This window comes from Bos grunniens, chromosome 16 (genome assembly GCF_055505025.1).
Source record: "Bos grunniens cultivar Pamir isolate PY7600 chromosome 16, Bosgru_T2T1.0, whole genome shotgun sequence".
Lineage (NCBI taxonomy): Eukaryota > Metazoa > Chordata > Mammalia > Artiodactyla > Bovidae > Bos > Bos grunniens.
In genome coordinates this window covers 37,133,823-37,149,756 of record NC_141180.1, presented here as the reverse complement: position 1 = coordinate 37,149,756, position 15,934 = coordinate 37,133,823, and the positions used below count along the sequence as shown (strand labels likewise).

General features: G+C 44.1%; 1 protein-coding gene across 2 annotated transcripts in view; it reads right to left on the bottom strand.

Moving 5' to 3' along the window:
* Positions 1-3,316: 3,316 nt before the first annotated feature.
* The window catches only part of SLC25A33 (solute carrier family 25 member 33), a 30,177-nt gene continuing 17,559 nt past the window's right edge, over positions 3,317-15,934 (bottom strand). For both annotated transcript variants that reach the window (XM_086344342.1, XM_086344343.1), the window contains 5 exons: positions 13,065-13,142; positions 10,983-11,083; positions 8,620-8,686; positions 5,015-5,295; positions 3,317-3,822 (listed from right to left, as the gene is read on the bottom strand). In XM_086344342.1, the coding sequence (XP_086200468.1) occupies positions 3,620-3,822; positions 5,015-5,295; positions 8,620-8,686; positions 10,983-11,083; positions 13,065-13,142 (730 nt within the window). In that variant the 3' untranslated portion in view covers positions 3,317-3,619. The remainder of the gene's footprint in view (positions 3,823-5,014; positions 5,296-8,619; positions 8,687-10,982; positions 11,084-13,064; positions 13,143-15,934) is intronic.

The following is a 15,934-nucleotide window of genomic DNA, read 5'->3' as shown; positions in this document are numbered from 1 at the left end:
TCGCCTTCATCAAGAGGTTCTTTAGTTCCTCTTCACTTTCTGCCATAAGGGTGGTGTCATCTGCGTATCTGAGATTATTGATATTTCTCCCGGCAATCTTGATTGCAACTTGTGCTTCATCCTGCCCAGCATTTCGCATGAAGTACTCTGTATATACGTTAAATAAGCAGGGTGACAGTGTACAGCCTTTACATACTCCTTTCCCAATTTGGAACCAGGCCATTGCTGCATGTCTGGTTCTATGTTTATAGAAACAGATGATTGTTAATACTGAACAGCAGTTACCTGGGCAGGGCGTGGTAAAGATTTACTTCATGCAAGTGTTTTAGTATTGGTTTACGCTAAATTACTTCTATAACTAAAAAAAAAAAAAAGGAATATTTGTATTTAATTATGCAATATCTCAGTGTCGCCACAATTATTTATGTTTTGAGGTTAACATTAGAGTCTTTACTGTCCTGGACTGTATTGGGTGATTTGGCAGCAGTTACCTTTGACTCCTGTTGCTGGTCAATCTGTCCCACATCCTAGATCTGAGCCTTCACCAGGAATTGCAGAGGCAGGGCAGTGATGAGTCTGGTGGATTCTCCACTGTCTTGGAAGTCTTTCCCACATTTTTGCTTTCACCATAAATGAATATCAGTGAAACTTCCCTTCAAAATGTGAGATGCTGCATTTAAGCACCATTCTCTTTCCAAGGAAGACTGCTGGCATGACATTCCCCTCGAAGGGCTCTGTGATGTATGTGGACAGAAAATGCACCCCATTGTTCTGCACTGGGCATGCCTAGTACAAGCTCATCTTGAACATCATCATCTTTAAGCGAATGGAATGGAACAGGCTCTGCGGCCCCTTCCTCCCGACATGCATCTACTCAACAAGCAGCACAAACCACGAGTTACCTCAGCAAGTGAGGCAAGCCTCAGTGCCTCTCACGTCTGTAAAATGTCCACGAAACTACATGCCTCACAAGGTTGTTAATGAGAAATTAAGTAGCACCTCACATACTGCTTGGCACAAAAACAGGTAAACGATGGGTAAGCCACAGGACTACTGAAAAATGGTGAAATCTCCATGATTAAGCTTATGGAGAAGAGAGCAATCAATCATGGGATTTCTCCATTAGCAGCTCAGTGATATTTCCCACTTTAAAATCCAATAACCCCTTTACAGAGAAAGCATTGCTTTTTCCCTGCTTGTTCTCTCCCTGCTTGTACTCCTGGTACTCAACATTTCTTTCATTTCAATGCCCTGGTGCAGAAACAAGCAGAGAACTAAAGGATGTCAGCTCAACATCAAATTTACCACTTCAAGAATGTATAAGAATTACCTCCAAAAATTCTCATACCCACCTAGTGGATATTAAGCAACCTGACTTTTTTCTAAAAAACAATTAATTTGGCTGTGCTAGCTATGTTGCTGCATGGGCTTTGTCTGATTGCGGTGAGTGGATGGTGCTCTCTGGTTGAGGTGTTCGGGCCTCCCTTGCTGCAGAACACAGAGCACAGGCTCAGTAGGTGTGGCACCTGGCTTCGTTGCCCTAAGGCATGTGGAATCCTCCCGGATCCCACATCTCCTGCATTGGCAGATGGATTCTTAACCACTGGACCACCAGGGAACTACCAGGGTTTCATTCAAGCTGCTTCGGTCATGTCCAACTCTTCTGCAACCCTGCGGACTAGTAGCCTGCCAGGCTCCTCTGTCTGAGGGATTCTCCAGGCAAGAATATTGGAGTGGGCTGCCATTTCCTCCTCCACGGGTCTTCCCGACCCAGGGATCGAACCTGTGTCTTCTGCATTGCAGGTGGATTCTTTACTGCTGAACCACCAGGGAAGCCCCCTCAGATTTTCCTATGAATATTAAAATAGGAAGATGTTGCTCAGTTAAAATGAGCTTGTGGAATAGAAATCTCTTTGCTGTCAAGCACTATAGAACTTGACTAAAGTCATTTATTTTGATTTCCATTTAGTGTTGACAGTTGGAGCAAATTATACCAGAGGGCTCAGAAACACCAACCAACCTCCTTTATGACCAAAAGTGAACAAAAGTTAACTGTATTTCAATTTGAAAATATTCTCCTCTCATCCCTACCAGAACATCTGCCACTGAAACTGAAGCTACAAGGTATCCATGATTAGAATCAATTATCTTTCTAAACATTCAGGTTGAAAAATAACCTTAATGTATAATACATACAGACTGCAGTGAAAGGGCTAATGGGAAGACTCTACATAGATCTTACCTGCCTTCTTACTATCTTTTTGTTGTTTATTAAAGTTCCTTTATAAATGGGGGTGGTTTAAAACTCTGGTAATTTCTCATTTCCAGGCCTTCTAACCTTGTACTAGGGTATTTCAGCATTACCAGTGCCTCCTACCAGGATAGAAGGGGGCTCTCTTGGAGGAGCAGGCAGTCAATCCTGCACCCTGCCCCTCTTCTCCAGTGGTGGAGCCCCCACAACAGGGCTGAAGACCCCAGAGGGCAGGTCTGCTGCTCGCTAGCCACGTTCCACACTCACAGCCAACTCGGGAGGCGACCAACGCTCTCACAAGGTACCTGGGCTTGACTAGGCTGAACCTGGGGACACACACCCAGAGGCAAGGAAGCTGGTAAATTGTTCTTTAAAACTCTTGCCTTTGGCACTTCCCTGGTGGTCCATTGGTTAAGACTCCGAGCTTCCAATGCAAGGGGAATGGGTTTGTTCTCTGGTCAGGGAACTAAGATCCCACATGTTGTGCGGTGTGGCCAAAATAATATAAACCCTTGCCTTTGGTTCAAACTGGGGATAGAGGATAACTTCTGGGAAAGGTTTGTGTACGCTCAGTTGCTCAGTCGTGTCCGACTCTGTGTGACCCTATGGACTGAAGCCCTCTGTGCTCCTCTGTCCATGGGATTCTCCCAGTCAAGAATACTGGAGTGGGTTGCCATTTCCTCCTCCAGGGGATCTTCCCGACACAGGGATCAGACCTGAGTCTTCTGTTGTCTCCTGCACTGGCAGGTGGATTCTTTACCACTGGAAAAGGCTTATAGGTTAAAATATCTAGTGTCAGGAAGGTGTATTTATTTTTTTTTAACTTGGCAGCTGGAGAGCTCAGATGATCTAGAAATGAAGAAAGGAGACCAGCTGGGAGGTCTGTCCTGGTCTGCTTGGTGCCACCAAGCTGGGACACTTCTTATCTTTCCATCAGAGCAGGATCTAACATATTAGAAAACAACTGTACTTTTAGTTTTTCTCTGTGTTTCTAAGCTTATGCTTAACTGAAGTCGTTAGCTACAGTTTACCATAAGGTGGATATAAAAGAGGACACAAACCAAATTTATACTTAAATTAAATACCATGATTTAATTTACTGGCTGCTTAATCCTGTATTCTCTTAAGTTAAAAAAACAAACAAACACAAACACCAACCAAAAGTAGTTATAATTAACTGTTAACGTTAATGAATTTAAACCTTCCAGAAAGCATGAATCCAAAAGGAAATGTCCAACAGGTGATGCGAGCCACATACTCTATGGCTTTCCTGTTTCGGTCTCAAACATTCTACATGTCAATGGAAAAAAAAAAAAATTCTCTAGGGTTTCTCAGTTTTATTCTTCTAGAGCACAGTTTTCTGGCCTGTTACTGAGCATGGTCTTCTAACAGGTACACAATTAACTCATAGGTAGACAACACAATGGCAGTGTTTGGTATCTGCCGGATGAGCTGGGCAAAGAGTCCTCTATAAAAGGCCAGGTAGCCTTCTTCCCGGAAGACCAGCCGAGCAGTCTGGATGAAGGACTTGTACTTGCTGCCCTCCTCCCGGAGCCGCGTCCTGATGACTTCTGCAGGAAGAGACACGCATTTCAGGCTATGAGCGAACTGAACTTCCAAAGGGTGCATGGAGAGACAGCAAAGCACCCAGCTTTACACAGGTTAATGTGCAACGGTGGCTCTGTGCCCTCTCAGCTCTGTTTAGATGGGGCAGCCACACAGACCATGAAGAGTTTTTTTCAGAACATTTTCTAACTCTAGGAATTGGTCAATTGTCCCAAGACTTATGTATACTTCTAAGGGGTAAGAGTGCCAAATGACTTCTAAAGGATTAGAAAAATAAAAGTTTCATTTGAATGAGACAATTTTAAGACAGTTTATCATTTTCTACTCTTAAGTAAACGCTGTCACTTCTCTGAAGGCCTAATTTATATTAAGTATAGTGAGTGGTATCTCCAACAAGGCTTTCTTCCCATGTACTCCCCAACTTTCTCCTCTTACTAGGATCCTTCTCCACTCCATCCAGCTTAAAAAACCACCTCCTCCTTTCTCAGAGTCTTGCCCACCTGGCCCGGCCTCACCCTGGCCCCTGCGGCAAGACACCTGGCACTGCCCGTCAAGCGGACTTCAGGGCATGTGACGTGGGGAGTGGCAGACCCCCTCCCCAAGAGCCCGTGGGGCTGCTCGGTGCCCCAGCACATGACGGGGCCTGAGTGGCCTGTTGCAAGTTGGCCGTGTGCAATGCCACAGCTGACCGTGCAGCAGGCGCTGGAAAACAAAACCTGTTTTTCATGGCACAATAAACTGAGCTGTTTTTTTTAAAAAGTAGTTCAGTAGAACATGAGGTCTATTATGAATTCCTTACAAAATAAACTTACCCAAAGTAGCTTTCCTCAGCATTCCATTCAAGGTAGAAGCTGAGAGAATTTTTTTTTTTTTAAAAAGCTTGGCTCCCATATCATTTTTTTTTGATGAATTTTAAATAAAATCCAGATTTTTTTTGTTTCTTTGAAAACATCAGATGTTCCACAACACACGGCTCACATTCTGCCGAGTGTTGGCCACAATCAGGTGGAGCCAAGGAAAGCGGAGCCCCCACCGCCCGCATGACCTGCACGCACGAGCTGAAGCCGGCTGTGCTGGGACTCAGCTACCCTGCATCACCCGCAGGTACCTGCATCTCCATTTGAACCCCAGAGGCCTGGGAGTACTGACATACACCAATGGCCACCATACCGCGCCTGAAGGCCAGGCAGGACCTACCGTGGGGGTAAGCGACACAGGAGGCGCATCCCTTAGAAAGAGCAGCAGCTGCCATAAGTCCAAAAAAATTTGTGGAATTTTTCTCAGTCCCATTTGTAGAAGAGGCTAACGGAGCTTCTTTCAGATACTTCTTTAAGCTTTCATAAATAGCAAAACAGATGATGGTTTCCGAAATCCCAGCATACGAGGCAGTTAATCCCCTGTAGAAGCCGCGGATGCCTTCCGTCTGGTAAACATAGCGGGCACACTGGAGCGTGTTCATCTGCTTGGAGCCTCGCACTCTGCACAAAGGAGACCAATGACAGGCCGTCACGCCACATGCTGAGGAGCCTGCCTGCTGCCCCCGAGTCACAAGGATGATAAAGAGAAAGTACACGGGGAGGCGCCATAGTCCTCCTTGGTCTGGGTTTGGCTGAGTCCTGTCCACGGTGAGGCCAGGCCCATCAGCTACGTGGGGCCACAGGCCCACAGGATGGCACGCGCATCTGTCCCAACTCGCAGACAAGTGCTCAGAGTCTTCGATCTACCTTTGAGAAGAGCTAGATGGAAGGTGTTCACCAAAGAGGAAAATATGACTGTAATAGAATCAAAACCATCCATGTGTCTACACATGCAGACGGATGGTACACAGACTAGATTGAAAGAGTCATGAAGGCAGTAAGACATGGGGAAGTGCTTAAAGTGGAGAGCAAGATGAAATTCCATGTAAAGTACAATTATAATACAAACACGCTTTAAGGAAACACTGAAGGAAAATCTGCCAAGAATCTCACAGGGTGGTAAGTTTAAGTGCCCTTTGTTACCACTGTGGTCTCCAAATGCTGTTATTTTGACTCTATTCTTTCTTTTTTGGGTTCTTATCTGGCTGTGCCGGGTCTTAGTTGCTGCATGCAGGATCTTTGGTTGCGGTATGTGGATCTCCGTTCTGGACCACAGATTGAAACCACACCCCCTGCATCAGGATCTTGGAGTCTTAGCCGCTGGACCACCAGGGAAGTCCCTCCATTATTCCCACATTTGTAAACTTATAAACACGGAAGAAACTATACAATAACTAAAAGGCCTTCAGCTTGGATGCTCCTGCCCCACAACAGGAAGTTTTCATAAACTGCCTGGATACACACAGAATCCCAGGACTGGATAGCGTTCACACTGGGTGCACGTCGGAGACCCTCCTGTGGGGGGAGCAGATCAGTGCACTGGGTCCCCCCACTCCCGCCCCCTACCTGGAATGACCTTTGTAATGCAAACGCAAGCACCCACTCCCCTGTTTACCATCCTCTCACAAGGGGTCTCTCAGTCTTGGCACTACTGGGATTTCTGGGGCTGGACAGTTCTCTGCTGGGGGTAGTCATATGTGTTGTAGAGTATCTAGCAGTCTCCCTGGTCTCTATCCACTAGATACCACCTAAGCTGTGAGAAACAAATATTCAGACGCTGCCAAACATCCCCTGGGGACAGGGCCCTGAAATCCCTGCTCTAATAGCTCTACACTGCCTCCAAATACAGCCGAGTCCAAGCTCCCGTTCCTCCCCAGGGCTTTCAAGGATGCGGCTTCTCCAGCCTTATCTCCCTGTACCTCTCTCCTTCCCCAGCACATTCACATGCACGACACACCCCTACTTTCTGCTGCTCAGAATGAACAAAGCTTCCCTGTGTCCAAATTTGCTGCACACCCGAGTCTCTGCCTGCGGTACCTTCACTGCCAGTGCCCACTGGGCTTCTGGACACAGGGAGACATCCCTGCCACAAGAGCCCATCCCTGGCTGCCTCCCTGCATGTCCCATGCAGACTGCATCAGGGACTCCCTCCCACCCCCCAGGGTCCTGGAGCACCGCTGGCCCCTTCTCCCACCAACCTATAATTCTCTCTATTTTCTGTGAAGCTGTGAGCTTTGGGAAGGCAGGGCTTGTGTCTTATTCTCTGCTGTTTCTGCTGCCACTGGTGCACAGGAAAACATGCAACAAATCCTCGTTGTTGAGGGCTCTGTCAATAGAGCCCACCAAACATAGCTTTAAAATGTCCTGAGCACAGGTCATTACCAGGCAGATTTTAACAAATGCACATAAAGAAGGCTCTCAGCTGACCAATGCATTTATCCTCTGCTAAACAGAAGTGATGTGAGGACACTGTGTGCACGCTTGGAAGTAACTGCCCAGACGCTCTAGGAGAGGACTGGTCAGGATGTCGTAGGACAAGAGCTTCTTGAGGGTTCTATTCCTAGTGAGGAAGGCAGATTCAAGGAGACCGAAGCAAGAGACCACGTGACATTTTTTGAAAACTGCCAAGGACCTTGAAGGTTAAGCTGAGGAGTTGGGATTTGACCCTGACAGTAACTGACGTTCATTGAAGGCTTCTGAGCAAGATATCTCTTCTAAATGATTAGACCTGGTACATTTTAGAAGGTTCCTTCAGGTAGAACGGACAGGGAATGTCAAAGATCCACTTCAGAGGCTACCCGGGTCATTCGAGAGAAAAATAAGCAAAGGCAGAGCCCACCTCCATTTCTAGGTGGAGCTCTTGCTTGCTCTCTCCCCTCCTTTCTCTATAGGTAGCTGAAGGTTAGACTGGACTAGCTGGAAGTTTCCAGCGCCCCACACACATTTCTAGGCAACCTAGTAACAAAAGGGTACCTAGAATCCTATCAGAAAACACTGTTTATCATCATCATCACTGACTTGAAATTACAGTAGTTACTGGGATGTTCCTTGATCTTGTTATTTAATATACTAAAAAAGTATATTAATATATTGTAACTTTTAAAAACACTGATAATTGTATTTCAATAATTGGTTTTCATTGCTTTTAAAAATGTCATTCTAGGGCTTTCCTGGTGGTACAGGACTTAAGAGTTTGCCTGCCAATGCAGCAGACATGAGTTCCATCCCTGGTCCACGAAGATTCCACATGCAACTAAGGGGCAACTCAGCCTTCGAGCCACAACTGTTGAGTCTGTGTGCCTAGAGCCCGTGCTCCGCAATAAGAGGAGCCACTGTAATGAGAAGTCCAAGCACCCTTACTCACTGCAACTAGAGAAAGCCCACTTGCAGCAACGAAGACCCAGTGCAAAAAAGAGAGAGAAAAAAATCATTCTAAAAAGTGCCTGTAGGCTTCACTAGAGACTGCCAAAGGAACCCAGAGCATAAGAGATGTTAAGGATCCCTGGCTACAGTTTTGAGGGAGAAATCCAGGATATTTGAGGGCCTTGGGAGACTAAAATGCCCCTTCTGAGGCTTTGGGCGCTGCTGTTCTGGCACCTTCCCACAAGAGAGGCCATTTAGAGCACAGTTCACAGCACTCCACCTGGGGGCGGGGTCTCCAGGAGCAGAGACCCAGGACTACCCCAGGGATCAGGGGCCACACCTGAGCGAACTCCTGACATCCCCTTGTGTGTTATTTCTGCTGGCCTCTGTCTCCCCGCTGAGGCTTGGCAGTATAAACCTCAACACAAGAGAAGTTTCTACATATGCTTATATGCAGATAAAACATAGATGGGGATGGTTAAGGATGCTATAGGTCTCACTCTACAACTGGAACTGGCGGAAGAAAAAAAAACCCCTGAGAATTCAAGTCTTACATTAAGGAAGGAACAAGTAAAAACTTACTTCCGTTCTAGCTGCATCCGGGTTTTAACCATCCATATAGGGTTCATTAAGGAATTCGTGACAAAAGCTGGAAGAAACAAAACAAAACAAAAACAAATAGAAAATGTTATCACCGAACAGATCCAATGCTTATTAAAGCCATGTCTTCCATATGATAAACCTTGAAATCAGGCTTTCAAGGCTTAATAATAAAAATGGTAAGAAGCAGTTCCATTTCCACGCAACAGATGGAAAATATAGTCCCCTAAAATGTAACATCTATTGGTAATACTGAACTAAAGTAAATCTCAATTTTCTAGAACCCTGTCCATGGACAGAGGAGCCTGCAGAGTTGAAAGGGTCACAAAGAGGAGGGAGGGCACAACTGAGCAACTGAGGACGACTACTAGTCCTTCCAGACTCTAGCTGGTGCTGTTGGTATTCCTGTTAATGTGATTCCTATGGTGGTAAATATGAAACTACTCTGAAACTCAATTGAAAGCATCAGGTCCAGAAATAATTTGTTTTAAAGAAATTATGATCTAATCCGAAAGAATGCCTTATATTTAACTTAAAATAGAAGAAACTAAATCTCCATTTACCTGAATCCAAACTTAGACATTTTGATATCTGACTGATCATTTTAGGAAATCGACATTTTAAGATAGGTCTGCCTATAGGAACCATCCTTAAGTCTTCTCCATCTTAATGTTGTTAATCTCTCTGCTGCTGCTGCTGCTGCTGCTAAGTCGTGTCCGACTCTTTGCGACCCCATGGACTGCAGCCTATCAGGCTCCTCCACCCATGGGATTTTTCAGGCAAGCGTACTGGAGTGGGTTCCCATTGCCTTCTCCATCAATCAAAAAAGCAGCAGTATCGTGTATCACTGACCTGACACACAGCAAGTCCTCTGGAATATGTCATCCCTTCCACAGTCTAAACAGATTGATAACATGACCCTAGACATGCTTCAGTTGTGTCCAATTCTTTTCGACCCTGTGGACCCTGCCAGGCTCCTTTGTCCACGGGATTCTCCAGGCAAGGATACTGGAGTGGGTCGCCATGCCCTTCTCCAGGGGATCTTCCCGACCCAGAAATCAGACCTGCATCTCTTACATCTACCTGTACTGGCAAGCAGGTTCTTAACCACTAGTGCCATGTGGGAAGACCCACGCAGACAGTCCGTAGATCAACAGGACCTACTGTATAGCATGGGAAACAATACTCTACCTTGTAATAGACCATAAGACACTGAATCACTCTGCTGTACACCTGAAACTAAAACAACTTTGTAAATCAACTACACTTGCATTACAAAAAAAGAAAGAAAAGAATGCTACCAGGAAGGAGGGGAAAAACCAATTACAGCAACATTACCTCCTTGAAACAGCAAATTGAAGATTATTAAAAAAACAAAATTTCCCTTCAGATCCATCTTATTTACCAAGGGTTTCTCTAAGTTAATTTGTCAAAAGTTGCAAAACCGGTGCCCAGCTTTTAGTTTACGGCTAACTCACTATTGGCTGAGGCAGTGAGGCCCCACACTCCATCCCTCTGACCTCCCTGCCAGCTCCATATCCTGTAAACACCTTTCTTGTGAAGCATCTTTGCTAATGTCATTTTCCATTTTCCATTTGGGATCCAAGAATTATCTGTAACTATTCAGATGAATTCCTAGTACTTTTATTTGGAGGAACAGGGAGAAAATGGATACATACAATTTAGAGGTCAGCAGAGGGTGGAAATTTTTCATAAAATGTCAATTTAATTCTCTAAAATACCTTTCTATTTAAACAGACATAAACTATATCGAAAATGGCATGGCCTTCTCGCAGCAATCTACAACTGACATATTTCTGCCAAGTATTTCCTGGGAGAAAAATCTTGTTGTGAATTTTCTATGGTAGGTGGAATGATTCCCTCAAAAAAGAACAGAAACGACATCTTATCTATCACCAACCCTGCTGAACAAACCCCACTACAAGCCCCGAGTCCTGATCCAGAACCCAGCTGCGGAGGACAACTGTACACAGGGTATGCCAGACACCTGGGGGTCACAGAAAAGCAGCTCCAAGTTTAGAAAATGATGTGATAGATATGAAAACACACCAACATTCCTTTAAAAGATACATCACACTGACCACCAGCAGGCATGAGAACATGTCAGTCTTCACATGTCAATCTTAAGGGAGAATAAATGGAAGCAAGTTACAAGCTGTTCTCATATACTCAGATTTTATCAATTCTAACATAAAGTTTCAGAAAAATGAGTTCAGGTGCAAAAGAAGCAGAGAGCTAATTTTTAACTCCTGGAAAGAGGCTTTCTGGCACAATGCACGCTTAGGGAGCTGAGACATTCATGAGCACTCACTGGCCTAACACACCTGCAGAACCAGCCGAGAAAACGTGCACGATGTTGCTGTTTGGCACGAAGACGCCATTGAACTGCTCTTTGGCTTTGGAGTAGCAGGCGAAGTACACAGCCCTGTTAGAGCAAAGAGAGAACACGGTCAGGACATCTTGGGACACTGGCTCCATGCAACCTCTGACAAACTCAGGAATATGCAGAAGAGGTTAATAGGTAATCGCAAGCTTAACCTCATCTGGGCTCAAACCAAAACCTGCTGCAGCCGCCCTGGGGAAGCTCCCGCTTGTCCCTCCAGAAAGTAGTCTGTGATGGTCGAAGTGTCCTAAATAACTGAGGAAGACGAGGTTTTGACAGTATACATATGAAGTCCATTTACATTCTTCATTCTGGATAAATGCCAATCCTTTTAAGCACCAACATATATTGTAACTGTTAAAATGTATAATACATTTCCAATGTATATCACATGTGTCCTGCCTTACACCATAACGAGTGTGTCACATGTAATTTGAACCTTTTTCCTGATGACTCGGGACCACATAGGGACATGTAGGCTGGCACACGTTTCCATAAAGGGCTCCCTCCACTGATGCGCTTCCTACCCCAGAACGGGACCACTGGAAGGGTGGCACTCCCTCCCACCCCGCCCTGGCTCTTCAGTCTCCTCTGCGTGTCTGCTTTCCCCTCGTCTGTCTCCTCCCAAATTGGGGCTGAGGAGCAGAGCCTGCTTGTGGTTTTCCCTGCTCTTCACCAGCAATGCCAGGGAAAATGGCCTTCTTTTTTTCCAGATGGCCAATGGATCAATTACAGAATGTATTTTTCAACCTAGGATGCTGACTACTTATCATGATTGTGTTATAAAATTGTCTTTTGTTTTTTTTCCTAGGTCCCAACTGTTCTAAATGGGTGTGGTGGCCAAGACTCTATATCAGACTGACGGGCATTACCAAGTTAAGCACTGTCCCCAAGTAGAATGACTCCGTGTTCTTCATCAATTACATATATGCAGCATGTCTGTGTACTCTTAATAATGCGTGCCCCATATAATCTCACAGGCTAGTACTTGCTGTATTTTCAATAGATCACACACACACAAGCTACGGAATTCTAAAGGAACAAAAGGGTTTAATAAGAATCTGCATATTTATGATATCCTTAGGAAATCTGTGTATAAACTGGAGCACTGACCCGTAAGAATTCAAGAAGCTTTTAGTCTTCACTTCATATAAAATGACATTCTCATTTTTGTTGTAAAGATCTACTGTATATGTCGATTCATATAAGTGTCCTAGCAGTCACACCCAACTCCCCTTTCCAGAAGGCAATTTCTAGAAGCAGTTTCTTACCTGCTTTTCAGAGATACACTGCCCCCACCCCTCCACACACAGAAACATTCATTCCCTTTCATGTCCACACGTGTGTATCCTCTGCATCAGTCCTGCCCAACAGAACTTCCTGCGGAGCTGGAAATGCTCTACGCCTATGGTCCCGCAGGCAGGAGCCACTAACCACATGTGAACATTAAATACCTGAAATGTGGCTGGTGAGACCAAGGAACTGAATTTTTAATTTTAATTAATTCAAGTAGCCCCATGTGACCAGTGGCTATTGTATTGAGACAGTGTAGCTCGATGTGTTCAAATAAGCTTTAAAGAGAATTAAACCTTGTAACAAAACTGGGGATTTTTAAAAATACATATAAAGTAAAACCTAGAAGCCTTTAAAATTCCTTCAGATGAGTGCTTCCAGATGCAAATTCTGATGTGGGTCTGAGATCCTGTCATTTAAATCAGCTCTTTGGTGACGCCACTGCTGCTGACCACACACCACACTTAGGAGGAGCAAACAGAGAAAGTTCTAGGTGATGGGAGCAGAATAATTTTCAACTTAAGAGTACAACAACCAAGAGCCTCTTTCTAACACATACACATTGAGAGACATACCAACAGTTAACACTATTTCTATGCATCAGATGCATTTAGGATTCTCACACAGAAAAAGAAACTAGTCACCTAGCAGTACTGCCCCTCTGGTTAAGGAAAGACTTGGTGTATTACATACTGTATGTTGTGGGCTAGCTGAAAGGTTCATTGCTTACCTTGATGGTGCAACTCCAACCAAATTTGGACCCAAGCCTCTAAAAAGTGACCTTGGTCCCTCCTTCTCCAAGATTGACCTGAATAATAAGAAAAGATGTATCTTTAAAATCCTTAGGCAAGGGCTATGCAAAATGATAAGGGGTCAATCTTCACATTAGCTCCTTGAATAAAGAACAGAATGTTTACAAACCCCCTGAGGTCTTATCTGATTATAGTACAATACGGAATCAAAAGACTGAAGAATACTGCCTTCATTACTACAGTGAAAAAACATGCTTCAAAAGCTCTCTTGTCCACACAGGAGTAATGTTCAAGGTTTGCACAACATATGGGCATTCTTGCAAGGCAAAAAGAGCACTTGACAGGTATCACAGAATATTTTCCTTACTAGCTGGTATCAAATCCAAGCCTTGTAAGTGACCCCAAGGTGCACTCTTGTCTGCAAGGCCCAGACTAACTCTGGTCATGCTGAGGGTCGCATGAGGGTCACTAACTCTCTGTTCACCACACTAGACACCTCACTACAAGTACAATGCACATTTCTTTCTTCATGGCATCTGGGGAAGGTCAAAGCAGTGCGTTTCAAATGAAACCTGGCCACACAATGGAATAGCATTTGGTAATAAAAAGGAGAAGACTCCTTGGACAGCAAAGAGATGAAATCAGTCAATCCTAAAGGAAATCAACCTTGAATATTCATTGGAAGGACTGATGCTGAAGCTCCAATACTTTGGCCACCTGATATGAAGAGCTGACTCATTGGAAAAGACCCCGATGCTGGGAAAGGTTGAGGGTAGGAGGAGAAGGGGTTGACAGAGGATGAGATGGTTGTGGCATCATCGACTCAATGGACATGAGTTTGAGTAAACTCTGGGAGATAGTGAAGGGCAGGGAAGCCTGGCATGCTGCAGTCCGTGGGGTTGCAAAGAGTTGGAAACGATTGATCGACTGAACAACAGCAACAATAAAAAGGAAGTACTGATGACTTACACAAGGATGAAGCTTCAAAAAACATTAGGTTAAGTAAAAGCAGACACAAAAGGCCGTATGTTGTATGATTTCATTTAGATGAAATAATCAGGAGATAAGCCTATAGACAGAATAGTGGTTGGTTGTCTAGGCCTGTGGGTCTGGGGATGGGGAGTGACTGCAAACAGTGAGGGGATTCTTGTAGTGGGAAGGAAAACGTTCTAAAATCAAACTGTTGTCAAGGTTGCACAAAACTCTATGAACATATTAAAACAGGTGAACTGTACGTATTTAGTGGGCAATCATCTGGTACGTGAATTACATCTTTTTTTTTTGTATAGTAAGGTTTTATTAAAGTATAAAGGAGATAGAGACAGCTTCTGACATAGACATCAGAAGGGGGCAGAAAGAATACCTGCCTGCCAGTCTCTAGCTGGATGTTACGCAGTTACTAAGTAAAAGTACAAAGCTGCTCAGTCGTGTCCGACCCTTTGCAACCCCGTGGACTGCAGCCCACCAGGCTCCTCGTCCACGGGGTTCTCCAGGCAAGGATACTGGAGTGGGTTGCCATTTCCTTCTCCCGTGAATTACATCTTAAGTGCATTTTGAAAAATTTTTTAATTGAATTAATTTTTTTATTTGGCAAACCATTTGGCATGTGGGATCCTAGTTACCGATCAGGGATCAAACTGGTGCCTGCTGCAGTGGAAACACTGGACTGCCAGGGAAGTGCTCTGAATTACATCTTACTAAAGCAGTTAAACCAAGAAACCCAGAGACTCACTGAAGAAGTTCTAAAAGATAAAAGAAATATTGGCAGTAACAGTTTTCATGTTTTTGCTCTTGTGCTAAATCAATCACTTAACAAAAGATAAATGATATAACTGGAATACAGACTGCGGATTAGTTATATCAATATTAAATTTCCTAAATTTGAAAACTGTACATTTTCAGATGGTTCAGGAAAAAAAAAGTATGTATATAGAGCAAAAACAGATAAACAAATGTGGCAAAATGTCAAACACAAGAGCCCTGGGTAGAGTATAAGCAAGGTGTGTGCCCTGTTCCTGTCACTTTTCTTTAAGTTGGAAATCATTTCACAATAAAAAACTTAAAAATGAAAAAGCTATAGGTCATAGGTTATAAAAATACTGAGCTCATCCTAACACTCTAAAGGAACTACATGTTTCACTGCATTTTCACACTGGCCAGAACCAAGGCACTTGGTCCTTAACAGAGACACCAGAATTTGGTGTTTTCAACTTTAAATTCTTTACTGTTAACTCTTTCTCCCAACAGGATTTAGCTTAAAAAAAAACAAAAAAAAAACACGCTCTCTGGAAAAAAAACTTCTCTCAAATAACCACATCTTGAAGTGACCTACATCTCATAGTATAGTATGTGAAAGCTTTCAAATGGTCAATACATTTAGAATTTCTTCAAGTTTAGGCTCTGTCTGTGGTCCCCACGACTGTTCACTGTACCGCCAGCCCTAGGAATCACTTAAACACAATTAAGGGCGTCTCTGGCTCCAGGAAGCTGGGAGCCACGCATCTATAATGCAGTGGGGAACTTGTGTCCTCAAGTGACTCAGTCCTTTTAAGAGCTGCAAAAAGGCTGTCTCCATAGTGATGCACATTAACAGTGGGCAAAAAGTCAAATCTGTTACATAATTCAAACTTCCAACCTATCTGGATGTTTACAAAACTTTTCTGGAACAATCAAGTGCCTACTATAAATGGTACTCCTCAGCTTCAAAATAAAGCATGTTTAGGGCCCAGACTAAGTTTCCCACAGTCCTATAAGCTTTCATTTAGGAAAGAAATGCAGAAGGAAACTCGGGTCTTGTCTGGAGTGTTTTGTTCTCTTCCTTCTTTTAGATCAGACTATGCATACCACA